At 37.7% G+C, this 16,477-nt stretch overlaps 1 protein-coding gene across 2 annotated transcripts in view; it reads left to right on the top strand.

The window, feature by feature from the left end:
- Window positions 1-16,477, top strand: part of LOC126380558 (protein trachealess) — a 142,368-nt gene that overhangs the window by 93,967 nt on the left and 31,924 nt on the right. Inside the window, exon 1 of one of the 2 annotated variants that reach the window (XM_050030051.1) lies at window positions 6,900-7,656. The exons of the other annotated variant lie outside the window; for it this stretch is intronic. Coding sequence (XP_049886008.1) covers window positions 7,436-7,656 — 221 coding nt within the window. The 5' untranslated portion in view covers window positions 6,900-7,435. Of the gene's footprint in view, window positions 1-6,899; window positions 7,657-16,477 lie in introns of those variants that run through there. 2 annotated transcript variants of the gene reach the window in all.

The raw sequence follows: 16,477 nt of genomic DNA, 5'->3' as shown, positions 1-16,477 counted from the left end.
TCGGAGCGCACTTTAAGCCGTTGGTCTCGGTTATTACACGTAAAAAACATCTCCACCAACCTGCAGTGGAGCTGCGTAGTGGAGTATGCTCCATGCCCCTTCCGGTTGATTGAGGGGGCGCCATGCTTAGCAATGGGACGTATGTTATATATTATGGTTGTATCCTCACGCTTTATAGTTTACGAAGTAGATATAGACATCCTGTTGCCGGTTTTTTATTATCAATTTCAATACTCAATCTACGGCCTGAAACAATACTGACAAGCAACTAAATTACGAATCAACTGCGCTGAGGATTAGTTCAATCCACATAACGATGGCCTTTTATATGAAAGGACCTGGGTTCGATTTCCACCTAAAGCAAAGTGGCTCTTTTTTTCTGCATAAAAATTTAACTATGTTTAAGTACCGTAGTGGAAGCCGCTTAGGGTGCTGTCATAATAAACTTTAGAATGTGCTGTAAGCATAGCTTAATTAATATATTCAATGTATGCAATTAGGTGAACACTAAATGTCATACCGTCCGAGATAGTGCTCAGTCCAAAATTTATTTACTTAGGACTTTATTTGCGAAACAAAGGAAATTCCAGAACACTGGGCAACACCGCTCCATCTAGTGCTGGGGCAATTAAAATTAGAATATCTTAATTCATATCAAAGTATCGGGGTTGCCATCTTAATGTGTGGAGGTTCCCTAATTCCGGGGTAATACGGAGATAAACTCTCGTGTGGTACACTTGGACATGTTTATTTGTACTTAAGTGAATGTTATGTTGTTAATTTATACCGTGTGGGTTGTTCTAGATGTCGTACGAGTGTTTCATTTGCGTAGATTAGACTTGCGAGGAAGTGGGAGTTAGGTAAGTCTGAATAGATATTGAAAAAGTGTAGTGTAGCATATAGATATAATTAAATTACGTAGGTATATCTACAAGTAATGTTTATGTTTGTCCTTATACTCAGTCAATATATTTTGTACAAAATTGTATGTAATGAAAAAAATATACTGTGAAAATTTTATTTAATTTGGGAAATAAGTGATTCTTTACATTATTGCATTATTGATTGTGTCATGGGACCTTTGCGGCGGGTGAGGCGAAGGGGGGGCTGTTTGACTTAGCGGGGATCCCCGCTACAATGTTTATTTCAGTAGGTATTATCTGTTTTTTTAATTATTATTTTTTGACACATTTTATATTATTTTGTTTTTCAAGATGTAAACAAGTGTTGTACCTTTCATTTGAAATAATGCTGTTATTGCAAGTGTCTGAAGATATAGGTAAAGAGACCAAAATACACAGGAGTTCATAAAACACAAATAGAGGTCGCTTCATACGTGCGAAACCAAGATCATATGACAAGAGATTTATAGTTCCTGACACCCTACCAATAAAATAACGGCTAGGTCATTGTACGTGCGTCCCTTGCTAAATGTAGGGCAAATGCGATCGATCCTGCTTAAAATTCACTATCGAACACAATCGTGGTGCGGGGGGAAATTAGCGAGTGATGTGCTGCCGAGGGGGTGACGAAAGTGAAATGAAAACACTAGACCACAGGTGAAGGACTAACATTTTTTTTTGTCGTAATTGATAATTATAATGAGGGACTTTCAAATCGGTGATGGCGTTGTTAAGTTTATTCTTCGTTTAAATTTCTGATTTCATGGATAACAGACATAACATAAACTGCCTATATACGTCCCACTGCTGGGCACAGGCCTCCCCTCAATCAACCGGAGGGGGTATGGAGCATACTCCACCACGCTGCTCCACTGCGGGTTGGTGGAGGTGTTTTTTTTACGGCTAATAGCCGGGACCAACGGCTTAACGTGCCCTCCGAAGCACGGAATCATCTTACTTTCTGCCATTAGGTACTTTGTATTTTGGAATAATTATGTACCTAATGAAAAAATACGTAATTATCATGTTAAAACTGAACAACGCTTTTTTTTGACGTGACTTATTGTAGATTTGCCGCAGATGGCATTAACTACTTGGCCGGACAAATGGGGAGCGCTGAAGGCTCTCACCCGGTACAACGTTTAAGACAACAGGCCTGAGGGTGCCCAGTTGGGCGCGAACCTCGGCTCAGGGCGTCGTCTGAGAGGAAAAATATTTGAAAGAATTAATAGACCCTAGTGGGTCGATAGCGATAAGCGCTGAATGAGGAAAATCGTCGACCACGCCGGCGGGGTCGGTATCGGGGCCCTGAAGTGTTTGGTGTCGCGAGCTGATTGGCTGCCTCTATGGCTAGAGTAATCGGGTCGTCGGGATCGTATATTACGTCCTTCGACTGAACAACGCATCTATATTGTTTTTGGTGAACGTCGCCTGGCAAGTTACTCGTTGACGTAATTTACCTATCCGTTAAGTATAGATTTATTTAGTACTAAATTAATCCTATTGGTTTTGATAAGTTCATACAGCTTCAAATGCTCACAACAATTGCAATAGTTTATTTGTACACAATAAAACAGACTCTAAATAAAGAGATTTCTTCCAGCTGACCAGAGAGATATTCAATGTATAATAATATATGATATGTATAGACAGACATACATACGCGTACATTTTAAACAAAAAGCCAATAATTTGCACACACGTACTTAATTTCTTTTGTTGCATTTAAAGTTCATTTACAAAGTTAACCATCTGTTTTACTTAGTTACTTATAAAATCAATAATTAATTTTACCGCTTGCTACTCAATAAGCGCAGCGCAGCTAGTAAGCAGACTGCTATTGCTTACTGGATAAGCTTTAGGAGCTAGGTAATTAAACACTTGGCAATAAGTGGTGAAAAGGCGCCTTCTGCACCCTATTAGTGGTTAGAGCGTTGGGCTCACTATCTAGAGGTCCGAGTTCGATTCACGATGTCGAATATCACTTTGTGAGACTGGACCGTTAGTTTGCCTAGGAAATTGCAGGCTGTATCTCCTGATTGTCCAAAAAAGTAAGATGATTCCGTGCTTTGGATGGCACGTGAAGCCGTTGGTCCCGGGTTACTAGCCAAAAGCCTCCATTTATTCGAACTGGAGCAGCGCGATGGAGTATGCTCCATTCCCCTCCGGTTGATTTAGGAGTGGCCTATGCCTAGCAGTGACACATATGGGCTATTTTTAAATTATAAAAATCCAATATGAAACAGAATATTTCTGATCCACAATCTGCACTGTTATTATATCATTGATGTAGCATATTATATGTTAATAATGCGTAAATAAGTCAAAACAAAAAATCAGATTGATTTTTGAACTTCTTAGACTAGCTTCTTTTATCTTTGACCCACCCCATTGTCATTTTTATATGAAATAATACATGTGAGTAGGACCCAGTACCGACTGGTTTAAAAATTCAGCATAAGTATTTTATTATTATTAAAACCAATATAAGTACACTTACTTAAGCGTTTTATTGTTGAATTATTTGTCTATTTAATATTCCTGATAGATTCTATCTATCTATCCTTCATTTTTTTTACAAGAATCGCAAGGTGAAACACAAAATCTCAACAGGTAAACACCCGTAGGTACAATTTTTCTAGGTCAGCCATTTAAAATCGACTGCTTAATTGAACACCGCCGATTGGGTGTCACAAGCTGTTAGCAAAACCAATTGATTTTTTACAAAATTTTATGCCGAATAAAATCATGAAAAAATGTCTAAATTCTATTCAATTGAGCAGCAAAGATTTTTCCGGTTGAAAAATCGATTACAGACGTAACTGTAAAGCGATCGGCACTTGTAAATAACTCGAGTTCGTCGACCCCTGGTGCGATTGGTACGTCGAAATTTCCAAAACTCCAATGTCAAGATCGTGGTCGACAGGTTCAAACACCTGTCGCGGTAACAAATAAAAAATGAAAATCACGAATTATCCAATAAGAAGGCGGTTTCCTAAACAGTGGCCTAAACGTGGTAGCGCTTCGGCTTTTGTGATGAGCGGATAAGTCGCTCCTTTGGATACCGCAGCGATAAAAAAAAAAAATTCTTACTGTGGTTCTATTGTGTTATTTTAATAAATAATTTTAAGGAAAAAACAAATATTTAAAAAAATTCAGATAATGTGGAGTGAGCTTTCGCTCCCAGTCCCGCTGCTCTTGCGCACCATGTCCGCGGCCCGCGTACCAATGCGTCCGCGCTTCTGGTCGCTCTTCGCGTGACCGTGTCCATTACAAGATCTCTTTATTGATTATAACCAGAGAGATTCCGAACACTTTACCGTAACACCGCCCGAAACATTCCCAATTCCAAACTTCTGTTCTTCAGATTAACAGTTCACGGAAGCTTATTTCAATCGTAAATTTAGACTATTTAGGACAAACTTAGCACGAGTGGCCGTAACAGCAAGGTTATCTGAACAAAAACATCGGTGTTTTTGCGAGAGATTGTAAATCAATTGTTAGACGTATACTTAATTTCTGTCACGAGTCATTAATTAACGCAACTGATTAGTGAGTAAAGATCGCCGATTAAAAATCGAATAGCGATGCGGTGTGGGTATGCTATTACGTTCACGCATTGAAATTATAGCAATGTGTGGTAAACTTGAACGCGTCTGTGGATGTATAATGTTGGTATTAGTCCCAACTCGGCACGCAATGGCGGACGGAAGCCACAACTGCATGCCACTTCCGGCCGGCGGTCATCTAACTGGACTCATACCGTCATCCAGCCCGTTTGGATAATACGTCTATTGATTGCTTTGATTTGCTCATATGTAGTCTATTTATCCGAAATTCGATTTATAATTTGAAAATTGCTGCCGGTGAAATATAAATCTTTGGTAATGGACATATTTGTAGTCGAGTTTTAGTTTATTAGCTTTGCATAAATATTTTAGTAACTTCAAGATGGGAAGTCAGATGAACGTTTTTGAAGTTTAGTCTTTCAGGACTGAATAAAACAATTCAGGATTTCCTTTGTCTCAGACAATTCTAGGTCCTGAAGTAATTGACAGTTCAAGGAGCAATTGAAAAGTTTATAAGATAGGAACATGGTGTTATAAACAAGGATAGGTACCTACCTATGTATCTATGTGTAAAATAAAATGAAACGAAACTGTAATCCATGAATCGTGCAAAACCATGGCCTTTGTCTTTCCAACTAAGTGCCTACTTTCGCGTTACGTGATAAACATTGTCGTATTATCTGCTTAGTGGACGAGCTTTCAAAATTTAAGCTACAAGGCTCTAGGTAGCATTATCATGTGACACTGAAAATAAACTGTCGAGTTTTCTCAGAGCTGAAACTAAACAAAAATCAGCTGTGCTTACACTGCCTACCGCCAGAGGCTGGTTGTAACAGCCCATTATTCTGCGGGCGGACGCAGGGCGGCATACTAACGGCGCCCAGACGTGAGCGAACTTGAACTTTGTGCTATTGATCACCAGCACAAGGATTTGGACAATCCCCCACCTGCGTATTTCTATTTACATTCCAATCTATTTTTGGACGTTTAATTGAAATTGGAATGCGGGCGAATTATCTTAGCCGCCGGGACGGTGTTTCGCAAAGTTCTGGGATCCGTAAGATTGTCCTTGGAAATAAAAGATAGTAGGAAAGTAGGCACTAGAGGAAGGGTTGTTATTAATAATTTAAGATAGATTTTGCATAAATTTGCTTTTTTATATTTTTTTTGCGTTTGCCCACAATCTCACCTGAAGGTAAGTGATGATGTGGTCTAGGGTGAATCACGCATACTTATCAAATGCCTATTCACTCTAGGCTTGAAGACTCCTAGATTACAACGAGTTGGAAAAACAGACGACGGCAGGCAGTTCTATCCTTCGCTGATCGCATCAAAAAGGAAGAGGCGAAACGTTTTGTGTGGGATAGTACCTACCTACCTAGTATATCCAGAACATAAGGATGAAATGCCTGCCTATGCGTATTTGTCCGTAGATGGAATAAAGTGGGTGGAATTAACCCATGAAGTTCCTGCGCCCACTCACCGAAGTGTATTCTATAAAAAAGCGACAGAAAAGCTACCGTTCGTCTGTGGTCTAGACTTTGTTGTCGAGTCTTTAGTAACGAGTCATTGTCTACGAGCTATATTGCTCGTCGCTCCTCCGAGTCGAGAGCGGCCAACTGAGAGCTGGTAGTCTTGCCAAAGGTAGTCCGTACAAGAACGAACCTGTGATGAGTAATGGTCGAGCAACTGCCGTATTGTCTGACTTTAGAAAGAATGCCTAATTTTTTAGGTGCAGTTTTTGCTATCGACTCGATGTAGCGGCCAAAGTTTAGGTTGGTTGCTGTTGCAAAGATTAGGTATTCTACAGTTTGTTTGTGGGTAAAGGCTCCATTGTGTAGATAGACAGAAGGCATGCTTGGTGAAACCAGCAGACAGCTTGTCAATCGATATAACCCGTTGTGCTCAAGGTGCGTACCCGACCACGCCCATTGCTCGTACGTTCATTCACCGAACGCATCCGCTTTAATATTCAACGACCAGCTAAACACGCAATGTTAACCTATTAACGGTCCCCGAAGTAATAATTAAAAACCATTACGCGAATCGGGAATGAAACCGCAACACACCGCATCTCCTCAACTGGCGCGCATCCAAACTTCACTTATTATATTCTATGAGCGCAGGCTATAAACGTATTCCTGAACATATCACGTAGACGACTACTACCAATTTCAACCAATCAGAACGCGACAATTCAACTTAATAGGCTAGGCCACGCCCAATCACGTAACCGCCTATTACGGGCCATGTAACGACGCAGGCTTTTAACTTCGCGATGACGTCCGATCGATCTGCGTCTTTGTCGTCTGTAGAGCGCTGTCCCTTTCCAATTTCCGAATTGATGGTGTACGGGGTGTCTAGGCTGAGTGTGATAGAGTCGCGTTTGGCGCGCGTGCTTGGTTTCAGTTGCACGTCCGAGGTTGAAGGAGGGGGACGCGTGCAACTGTTTTCGATAATCGGCCGCGCGTTCCGTACGTGAAAAGCGGACAGTATCCCGCCAGTCACGTCCGCGTAAAAACGGATATATGCCCAGAATATTTATTAAGTGGGTGGCTGTGCGTGACTTTTCCCTTGTGAATAGCTAGCCCCTTAAATGATCACCCACGAAAATAGTACGGGCGATTGTTTGCTAACTGAAAACGTCACCAACAGCCTGAAACATCAAAATTCCGCCCAAACTGCCGGGAGCCGCAACTCTCAGTGACATATCAAACTCTCACTCCTACAGACTTGCAGTGAGCACTGGTCAAAAACAGAAGCCTCCAAAAATAAAAATAAACAATCAGGCTGAAAAAGTGTCGTGTTTGGGTTAAAATTTGGAACAATGGAACTTTATTAAAATCGGACTTATGAACTTTGTGTGACTATTGAACGCAATGAGGAGTGATATCTCGCGAGAACTCTGCAGTGGCGTTGTGAGGTTGGACTAGATCGCTGGTAGAGACAAACGTGTAAGTGAGAATGTTGCCGTACCAGGCAGTGGCAATGGACTACGCAGTGGCTTCTGGTTTCCACCATCACCAGCGGCCGGGCGGGCTCCCCGGAGTGATGGGGCTGCCTGGCCCTGGGCCCGGGCTCAATCCCGGCCTGAACCCGGCCTTCACCCATTCCTGGTTCGTACAGACAAGCCCGGATATCTGTCGGCAGCAACAAGCATCCAACCAATCGCATCTCGAACCTGGGCACGTTTCATTTTTTCTTTACATTTTTTATTTTAGTTATTTTTCTATTTTTAATGGCTTGTTGACTTAGTTTGAAAAGTTTTTTAATACTCTTTACTTATTACAATTGTTATTTATTGATTACATAATAATAAAAAAAACCTAACAGATTTAAATCAAAGTAAGTCAACAAGCAGTTAAATTAATAGAAACTTATTACTATTTTATGATTGCATTTATTTTTTTTGCATTTCCTTTTTTTCTGTGCTTATTTTATTGGTGCTTTTAGAGTAGAAATTGAATGAAATGTTGTTTCAATGTTAAATTTAAGAACAAAAATACTTAAGCAACATGCCTAAAACATGTCGTGATCATGTAAAATAAAGGAATGTCAAATAATGTTAGTAATAATGACGGCGAACAAGATAATAAAGTTTTTAAGTGTCCATAGCGTAAAACGGCAAAATTACTGTCGAAAATATTTCCTGATTCATATCTAGATGGCATTGTCTTACTGGTTCCTAACACGACTGTTGAAAACCTACTAGTTGTAGTAACTACTCGGAGAAATGGACAGGAAGTAGGTTTTTTTATTTTGATATTCTAGACACCCACATCGTAACTATAACAACCAGAAAAACGACTGCAGAAGTTTGGAAAGTTACCTACATGATTTTCGCATTTTAAATATAATAAAGACATATCGCTTCTAAAAACAAAATGAGAAAAATAATTAAATGAAGAAATAATTTGTTGTTTGTGACACGAAAAACAATATCACTTCACTATAGTGGGTGTATGTTTTATAAAAACACAAGAAACCAAGTAGAGACATGAAGCGTGCGTGGTCGGGTAACGTACCTACACAAATTAAGATTTTATCATTTCGTGACGGTTGATGTAAGTGATGCTACACAGTTTTGTGGTATGCAAACTAAGCACTTAAATGCTATATTATTTACACATTTAGGTATATTTTTTGTTGAATACTTTAAATTATATAACCGGTAAGCTTGTTTTGTAATTTAACATTAGATAAATTTGTTGTTAGCTGCGAATCTACATATCCGAAAACAAAATTCGTAATGCATCTCATCTCCGGCGTTTACCTAATTTATTTAGATTCTGTCAACCTTACTCCGTCTACAGATTAAAAAAAAAGTCGTTTTGCTGTAACTTCACATTTCATTTACTGGAAAAGGGAGAATGAAAATAATGAAATACCTAAGTTGTTAATTGTGTGTAACAGCTAATTTCATGATAAAATTTTGTTGGATATCACGCAAATGAAGGCTAGGTAGGTAGTTAGTAGACCGGTAGTGAACTAAATTAAATAAAACTATGTAAATATTTTCATTTAGAGTTATTTTCAGAGTAAATTAATTACTTCCAAAAACAAATAGGCTCTGTAGAGAAAATATTTTGTAGGGAAATTCTTATCAATATAGGTACGTAAACATCGTTATCCCGTTTTCACGGGGTCTGCTTACTTGACCTGAAATTGTAAGTAATAAATATAGCCTAGCTTAAATGTTACCAAGTAGGTACGAAAAATAAAAAGAATGGTCTACTACTTTTAGGCACTGGGCTGGTTAACTATCACTACACAGTTTATCTTAGAATGTATGTAAAAACGAGGCTAGATGCAGATTATCATTAAAAATACCTAAATGCAGATCCTATTTATGAATGGATTCCGTATCTATACGTCTAATTGAGAAAAACCTTGATATTTTAAAATAAAACACTGTCTATTCAACACTACAGTTCGAAACAAGAGGCATCACCATATAGCACGTATTATCGCACGATCAGGTTCACCTTCGCAATTTGTCGTTTTCCCAGAAACAGAAACTTATTTGTCATAATGAGGCTTACAAAATTTAATACAAACAAGAGTACTTGCTTATTACTCACAATTTTGAAGTCAAAAGCTAATTGGGATGAGAGTTTGCCTAATTTATTCCGTAGTCAAACGACCGTTAAATTATGCTTAGGTTTTCTACTTGCCTGCATGTTTTAAACCAATTAGGTTAGCTCCATCCCATAAAGATTATTTTGTGATTTCTGACAAAAATCTGAATTGAATTTACTTACTATTACGGGGGAATCGCGCGGAGTGTAAATCAACACACATACAACAGGGATGAAGAGGAAAAGAAGATCTTATAATGAGGAGTAGCGGTATTCTTTAGCAATCTGCCAAACTTATAATTATCTAGTGGCATCTTATAAGCTGTCTGTTGTAGTTGAAGTTCCATTAGATACTTACCATAGAGCAACACTTGCATAAGTATTCAACGCCTGCTAATTTGAAATGGTAGAACACTAATATAATTTCATATTAGGCGAGTTGACTAAGCGAGCACCCATAGTTTATTGAATGGAGCAAATCGATAAGTTTACGAGTATTGTCCTGCTATCCGACCTTATCTAGTCGATACTTATTGCCTACATTCATATACGCAACTAGAGTTGAAGTGTTGGACTCGTTACTCCAATTCGTAGACTAAATCAAATGTCCAGACCGGTTGTTAGCGTAATACGTCCGGTTTCATTGACGACGCTCTGTTACTCCGACTGACAATCTTGAATGATACGCAACCACGCAACCGACGGACGGGTAAACCTTGAATGGAGATTGTCCAAAATTTTGCACCGTTGAACCAAACTCGGAAAACATCGAGTAGCTGGCGAGGAGTGGGTGTATAGGTAATATACTATACAACTCTGTCAACCCCTTCTGGGATAAGGGCGTGTACGTCTTCTGTATTATGTTATGTGTCCTTAAAATATATTTTACTTTAATAGGAATATAGCATTCCGTCACATAAAACAAAAAGATATGTTTTTTTATTCTACATCGCGTTAACTTTTTATCAGTTTATTCACGAAACAAAAACAACCTTTTTGACTCAATCACAGGACAAGAAACCTTTTACACTTCATCAAAATTTCTAAACCGTCAAAAAAGGGATAGAATTTTTAGAAACAAAAAAGTAACGTCCGTGTTGTTAATAAAGCATGTTGATTGAAAAATAAAGACCGTATCTAAATAATGTAACATGCATTCGCACCATCTATTGAATAGCCGAAAGAAACGAATTAATGGATAGGGACGTGTGGTAACACTGATACTAATTTATTACTAATCTCACAACAACAAGTAGCTATTGTTACGCTTATATGACAGCGACAACAAAGCTTTGAGTTATAAATAAAATTTATCGAAATCACTGCAATCCACATTATATGATTCAAAAAAATATAAAGAGTCGGCAAGGTTATCAAGAGACGCGCAGTCTGTGGTAACGAGTCTGATAAAATCGATCAAAAAATTGGAAACGTATTTAGCTCTGATCATTTCCAATAACAACAGTGAAAGGTAAAAACAAAAATGCGCCCATTAAACAGTAACAAAGTCTCCAATATTTACAAGAATAAAAGTCGAATTCAATCGTTGCACCTGATCGAACAAAAAATCTTTCCCTGACCACAATCGAGTGGGGAAAAAACACGAATCTTCGAACAGTTTTTGTAAGATGTAACCGCAATTAGAGGTTTATATTACTTTTTAGTAGTCGTTTATATCGAATTTTGGGCTATTTTCTGCAAATGTGATATTAAGATAAGATGTGTTTCTAAAAAATAAAAGAGATTTTTTTCTGAAAAGTTTAAACGTATGACAATTTCACTAATTCGTCCCTGACGTCGCAAAAAGACGTATCTGCAATTTTCTGCTAAAATAAATTGTGTCTTTTTGACAATAACATAAGGTGCAAATCAGATCCGCCAAAAAATTGAGATACGTCACTTTGCGACGTCAGGGACGAATTGTTTATTGGCGCGAAGATTTTATTTAAATAACAGCTACATACATTTCTTACCCCATTTGAATACACGTTCAAAGTTCTATTGTATTGAGTTTTTACTACCGCAATCAATACCATTCATTCTTAAACTAAATATGAGACTAAAGAATCTTATATGAAAAAACGCAATATCCAAGTTAATATCACAGTCAACTAAGTCTTTGAGATTCACTAGTCTATTACGATTACTTTTTATCAGCACAAAAATGTGTTTACATGCGAATATGAACTTTATCGCTAAGCAGCAATAGATGAATCGAAGTTGTTATTCGACAGTAGGTACTTTGCTATAATCTAAGCGACTGCCGTCGGCCCTTTTTTGAATATATGGATCTATTACGTTTTGTCTAGTGTTATTTTTTGTTTAGAATTCACAGGTTGTTAACATTTTTGACGGCAGCAAAAATTTCAAGTTGAACTGTAGACAATTTTATTAAGACTGTGCTACATTATTTTTGACATGATATATGGGTAAAAAGAAACCAGAAACGGAAGTAGGTACTTATCGTGAAGTAATATTGTATAAAATTTTGAATTTTTCGCCAGAATGTAACTTAGATGTCTGACTGTGTTTAAAAAAAACTATAATTACTAGTAGATAACAAACTGTTTAGTTATCAAATAATATACTATGATAAAATCTTAAGTAAGTACAAACTCTGTTTTGTAAAAAAAAAAACACCAAAGTTTTGCTAAATATTTTTTCATAAACATAGAGCAGCAAATAAGTCCTTAGAGCCAATGACAGATCCTAGTACTAAGTAGCATAAAAGTACTGAAATTAAGAACAGCAGTACGAGTATTAGTGATGTTTTTCGCTGATCGTGACACGTTATTTGATCACCCTGTAGAGTACAGTAGGGAGCCTCAATCAGCAACCAAACGCTGAGTCACTACAATTCGTCGCGCCCTCTATCCATTCGACTTTTTACTACTTCTCGATGATGAGGAAGAGAAAGGACTGGACTTATGATTTGATACTTTATCAGCATAAGAAAACTAGATCCTATATATACATATATAACATTTCTGATGACTTAAAAGGAAGTGGTATGACTTGCTGCATAAACCTGCAATATTAATAGAGACAATAAAAAATATTTAAAAGATAAAAATAAATTCTGACATAAAACTCGATAATAATTAAATTAAAGTAGGAAGGTATATAATACAAAACCACCCAAGAAGCTTTCAAGTCTATGTTTATTGGACAATGGAATAAAACTTATACAAGTCGATCATTTGAAAAATAACCAATTTCGCTTGCGGTTACCAATCGGTTACGGTTTACTGTACATGTAGTATGGAAAATATATGTAAAACTGTACCCTCAGACAAAGTAAAGGCTCGAAAAACGCTTTGTTTCTTATAATAGACATTCCAATAAGACTTTGCGATAGTGGACCGGCCGTAATCGATCACAGTTCGGATTAACTGCGAGACAAGTGTCCCGAAAATGATCCATTATTTCCCCCTTTACCTCATCAATGGACTTTTGTACTGACCCCTGTTGTTTTAATTCTTTCTTTTAGGGTTGTTTTGGCATCGACATGGGGTAAAGAGAGTTCATTTTCCATTAAACGCATCAGAAGAAGGAAAAATCATATTCAAAAATTAACGTTTTAACAAAAAAAAAGAGGCTTTGTAGACGATTAGGTATCGAAAAGACCAGTGGTTAATGACGGCATTGTAGGAAAACGGTCGAAATAGTACTGCACAGTGAAGAAAATTCAATAACTACAAATGGCCAATGAAATTACAGTGAAAGCACTAACGAACAGTGCGCCGAGCTGCAAGTTGCCAGACAAAAATACGGAAAAATATCTCCCCGCCCCAGGCGCAATCAGCCGTCCCTTCAGTCGATTATTGCAAATAACTATTATTTCCTTCTCCTTTCAATTGGCAGCGAATGCAGCCCCGATATTTCTCTTTGTATTGCTAATTTGGGCTACCTACGTTATAGTTTCGTCTACTAAAAGAGTTCAATTCAAGTGAAAATAAAGTCTATTTTCTACATTCAAATAAAATATTGAACAAAGAATTTTCGTAGAACCGTTTATAGAGATACGCTCAAAAGAATAAACGAATCCAATCTTCGTATACGATAATGCTAATACAAACATTTGTCCATCCGACATTCCTACAAACCGCTATCATATGGGGCTTCGCAATCCCCGCGCCACTATTTTATTCATCAGAAAGCCATCCTCAGTAAATCCGGGCTATTTCATTTATGAATGAAACAATTTTCCAGTTTCGCTACGATTTTGGCAGGCAATTTGCTAAGCGGCGAGCTACCATTAGTCATCCTCGTATCGACGCGTCTAGCAGATTGGTCATTTTTCGTTCGCAAAATGTGGGATCACTGTCCACTGGGGCGGGCCCGCGATATCATTTCTTGTATGCACAAACAGATCTTTGGGGACTATAGTTTGCCTTATCTAAATTATTCATAAAACAAATGAAATTATTACATGTACGTAAATTTTATAATAGGTATTGTTTAAAAAGTAAAGTTTCTGCTTTTTACCGGCTTAAAAAAGGAGGAGGTTCTCAATTCGACCGTATATAATTTTTATATTAACACAGCTAGCAAGAGCGAACTTTTATGAATCAAACAAACGCTACATTCAATCAGCATCTTCGGACATCCCCATTGGTATTCCTGGTGTGTTTCAAGGGAAAATTGGATATGACGTGATTATTAAAGTCCGGCTAAAGAGCGGCAATTTGGCGCTCGTACAAATCGCCCGTCCCACTGGGCCCACGGGGCTGGACGGGGAGTTAGCTTTATTTATTTTTGCCTCGAATATTGTCGACGAAGCAACACTGTGTTGTTATACACTGTACCTATCTTTGGCTTACACTGAAGTTAGAAAGTAAAAATAATTGACTAGCCTGGAAAGTCTCAGTAAAAAAATTAAGATTCCTTAAGGATCCGCGTGATAATATCGCTCGGTATAATAAATACTAAACATCTTCTTAAACTTAATGACATCTCCACGATTAAAGTAACCATTACCTTCGCCGGTCCCGTGTCGAGTGGAGACTATTCAAAACGTCACGAGCGTCCTTTCTGAAATTCGCCGAGTCATATTAAGCTCATCTCAGGGGTGCGACGCTAGTAAAATGTCCGTCCCGGGAGACGGCTCCTCCTTGATTATTTCCGAAATGATGTCGAGGTACTAACAGTGTCACTCCTGTTAACAAGTTTTCGGAAATAGCTATCATTACAAAATGATATATTAAACCTACCTACCGAACATAAAGGAAAATAATTAAGTTACTTGTAAGAATTTCGTTCACACAAAGTTTAATAAATCCACTCTCACCACCTACCGAGCCATAGCTTCTGTTGCTTTAAGAACCGTGATATTTGACATCAGATGTAACCGCGTGACCTTTCGTTAGATACGCCTTTTCATCAGGTTTCGTGATGTAGGTACAATGGTGGTTTTTGTTGACCTTTGACAAAGTACAAGAAAGTCTCCTAAAGCTCTTATTAAGCGGTGGCATCAATTCAAATATGTTTCTATAGTACCTACTATTTGTATTGCTTTATACATGACGTGACTATTTATTATTGTGTTGTTGAAACTAGAAACTACCATACTTAAAAATACTAAAAGATTGACAATGAAGTGACGTATACCTGCCGAAGAATTCCATCAAGGGACATGAATACAAATGATTAAGAATATAATAAGGCGAAGCGTAAACAACATTTCTTGATTACGATCTACGACGATGGCGATACGTCGACAGATAATCGTCAGTAATATCAATAATCCTCAGGCGTAATAAGCCGATGACATTTTCATTTCCTATGTCAAATATGGCGGCGTCACCCCTCGTTTTTATTTAGTTAATAAATACCCTTCGTATAAATAGATGTCACGTTATTTGACCGTTTAGTTAATACAGATGCGACCATGAGACATTATTGCTAATATGTTTTTATGAGATGAAGAAAAATGTCTCTAATTAGTCCTTATTTCTCTAAATGTTTCTCTTCAATACGAAGATGTTGCCGGTACATTTATTTGAATTTCCCTGTAAGTGACCGTGGGGCTTCCGAGGCCCAAGGGAATGAACGGTTGACTAAATTCCAAGGGTTCAAATGTCCGCACTTTTAAAGAAAACTAGCCGACCCTTAAGTGTAGGGTGTGAATTTCTCTTTGTAAAACTTTTGTGAACTCTTAAACATTTGGTAGGTATTCCTTATTTTGCATTTGAAGCAGAGACGTGTAAAATCAAATATTATTTAAAAGAAAAAATACATGAGTATATATACATGTCTTCATAAAGATATGTCACTTTATGTCTTTGGAAACTAAATATAGGTGGATCGCTATATCAAAGGGTTAATTGCAACCGTTTCTTTTCATCTTCGTAATAATCCATAATACCTGCTTATAGCCCTCATCTTTATGGATAATAATTCTCAAAATTGCTGAGAAGCATTATTGTTGTGTGTAAGTGTCCCCACGAAGAAGTGGAGTGTGTACTCATTTGGTGACAAAACCACTTCAAGTTCACAATGTAACTTGTCATATTCGTCATTCGAAGATGGAGGGAAGATTTATTTCATTTCTGGGGTGAGCTTTTAATAAGAATATATAAGAATTTATAGTAACAAAATGGTATCTTTGTTGTAGTGCGTACAGTATCGGAAGGACTAGGGATAAAATTATTAGTATGCCTAAATGTTAACAGGTCGGTATTAGTGGTTATTCGTAAATAAGAAGAGTGGTTATGACATGGTAGGTATTTATAATTTAATAACTATTTGCAGATTTAACATAGCCTCGCCTGTATCCGCGAAGATGTCTGTCTATCTCTTCACCACTCCTCGCCAGCTATGTTTAAGTTTCATGTAATAGGGGACTAGCCTTCCAATTGCAGATGTAAATTAAATAAGCATACAACAGGGGTGTTAGGGAGCTCTGTAACCGTAACCGAATCCGAAA

The sequence above is a fragment of the Pectinophora gossypiella genome, chromosome Z (assembly GCF_024362695.1).
Source record: "Pectinophora gossypiella chromosome Z, ilPecGoss1.1, whole genome shotgun sequence".
Lineage (NCBI taxonomy): Eukaryota > Metazoa > Arthropoda > Insecta > Lepidoptera > Gelechiidae > Pectinophora > Pectinophora gossypiella.
The sequence above is the reverse complement of the archived record's forward strand: the minus strand, read 5'-3'. Positions and strand labels throughout refer to the sequence as shown.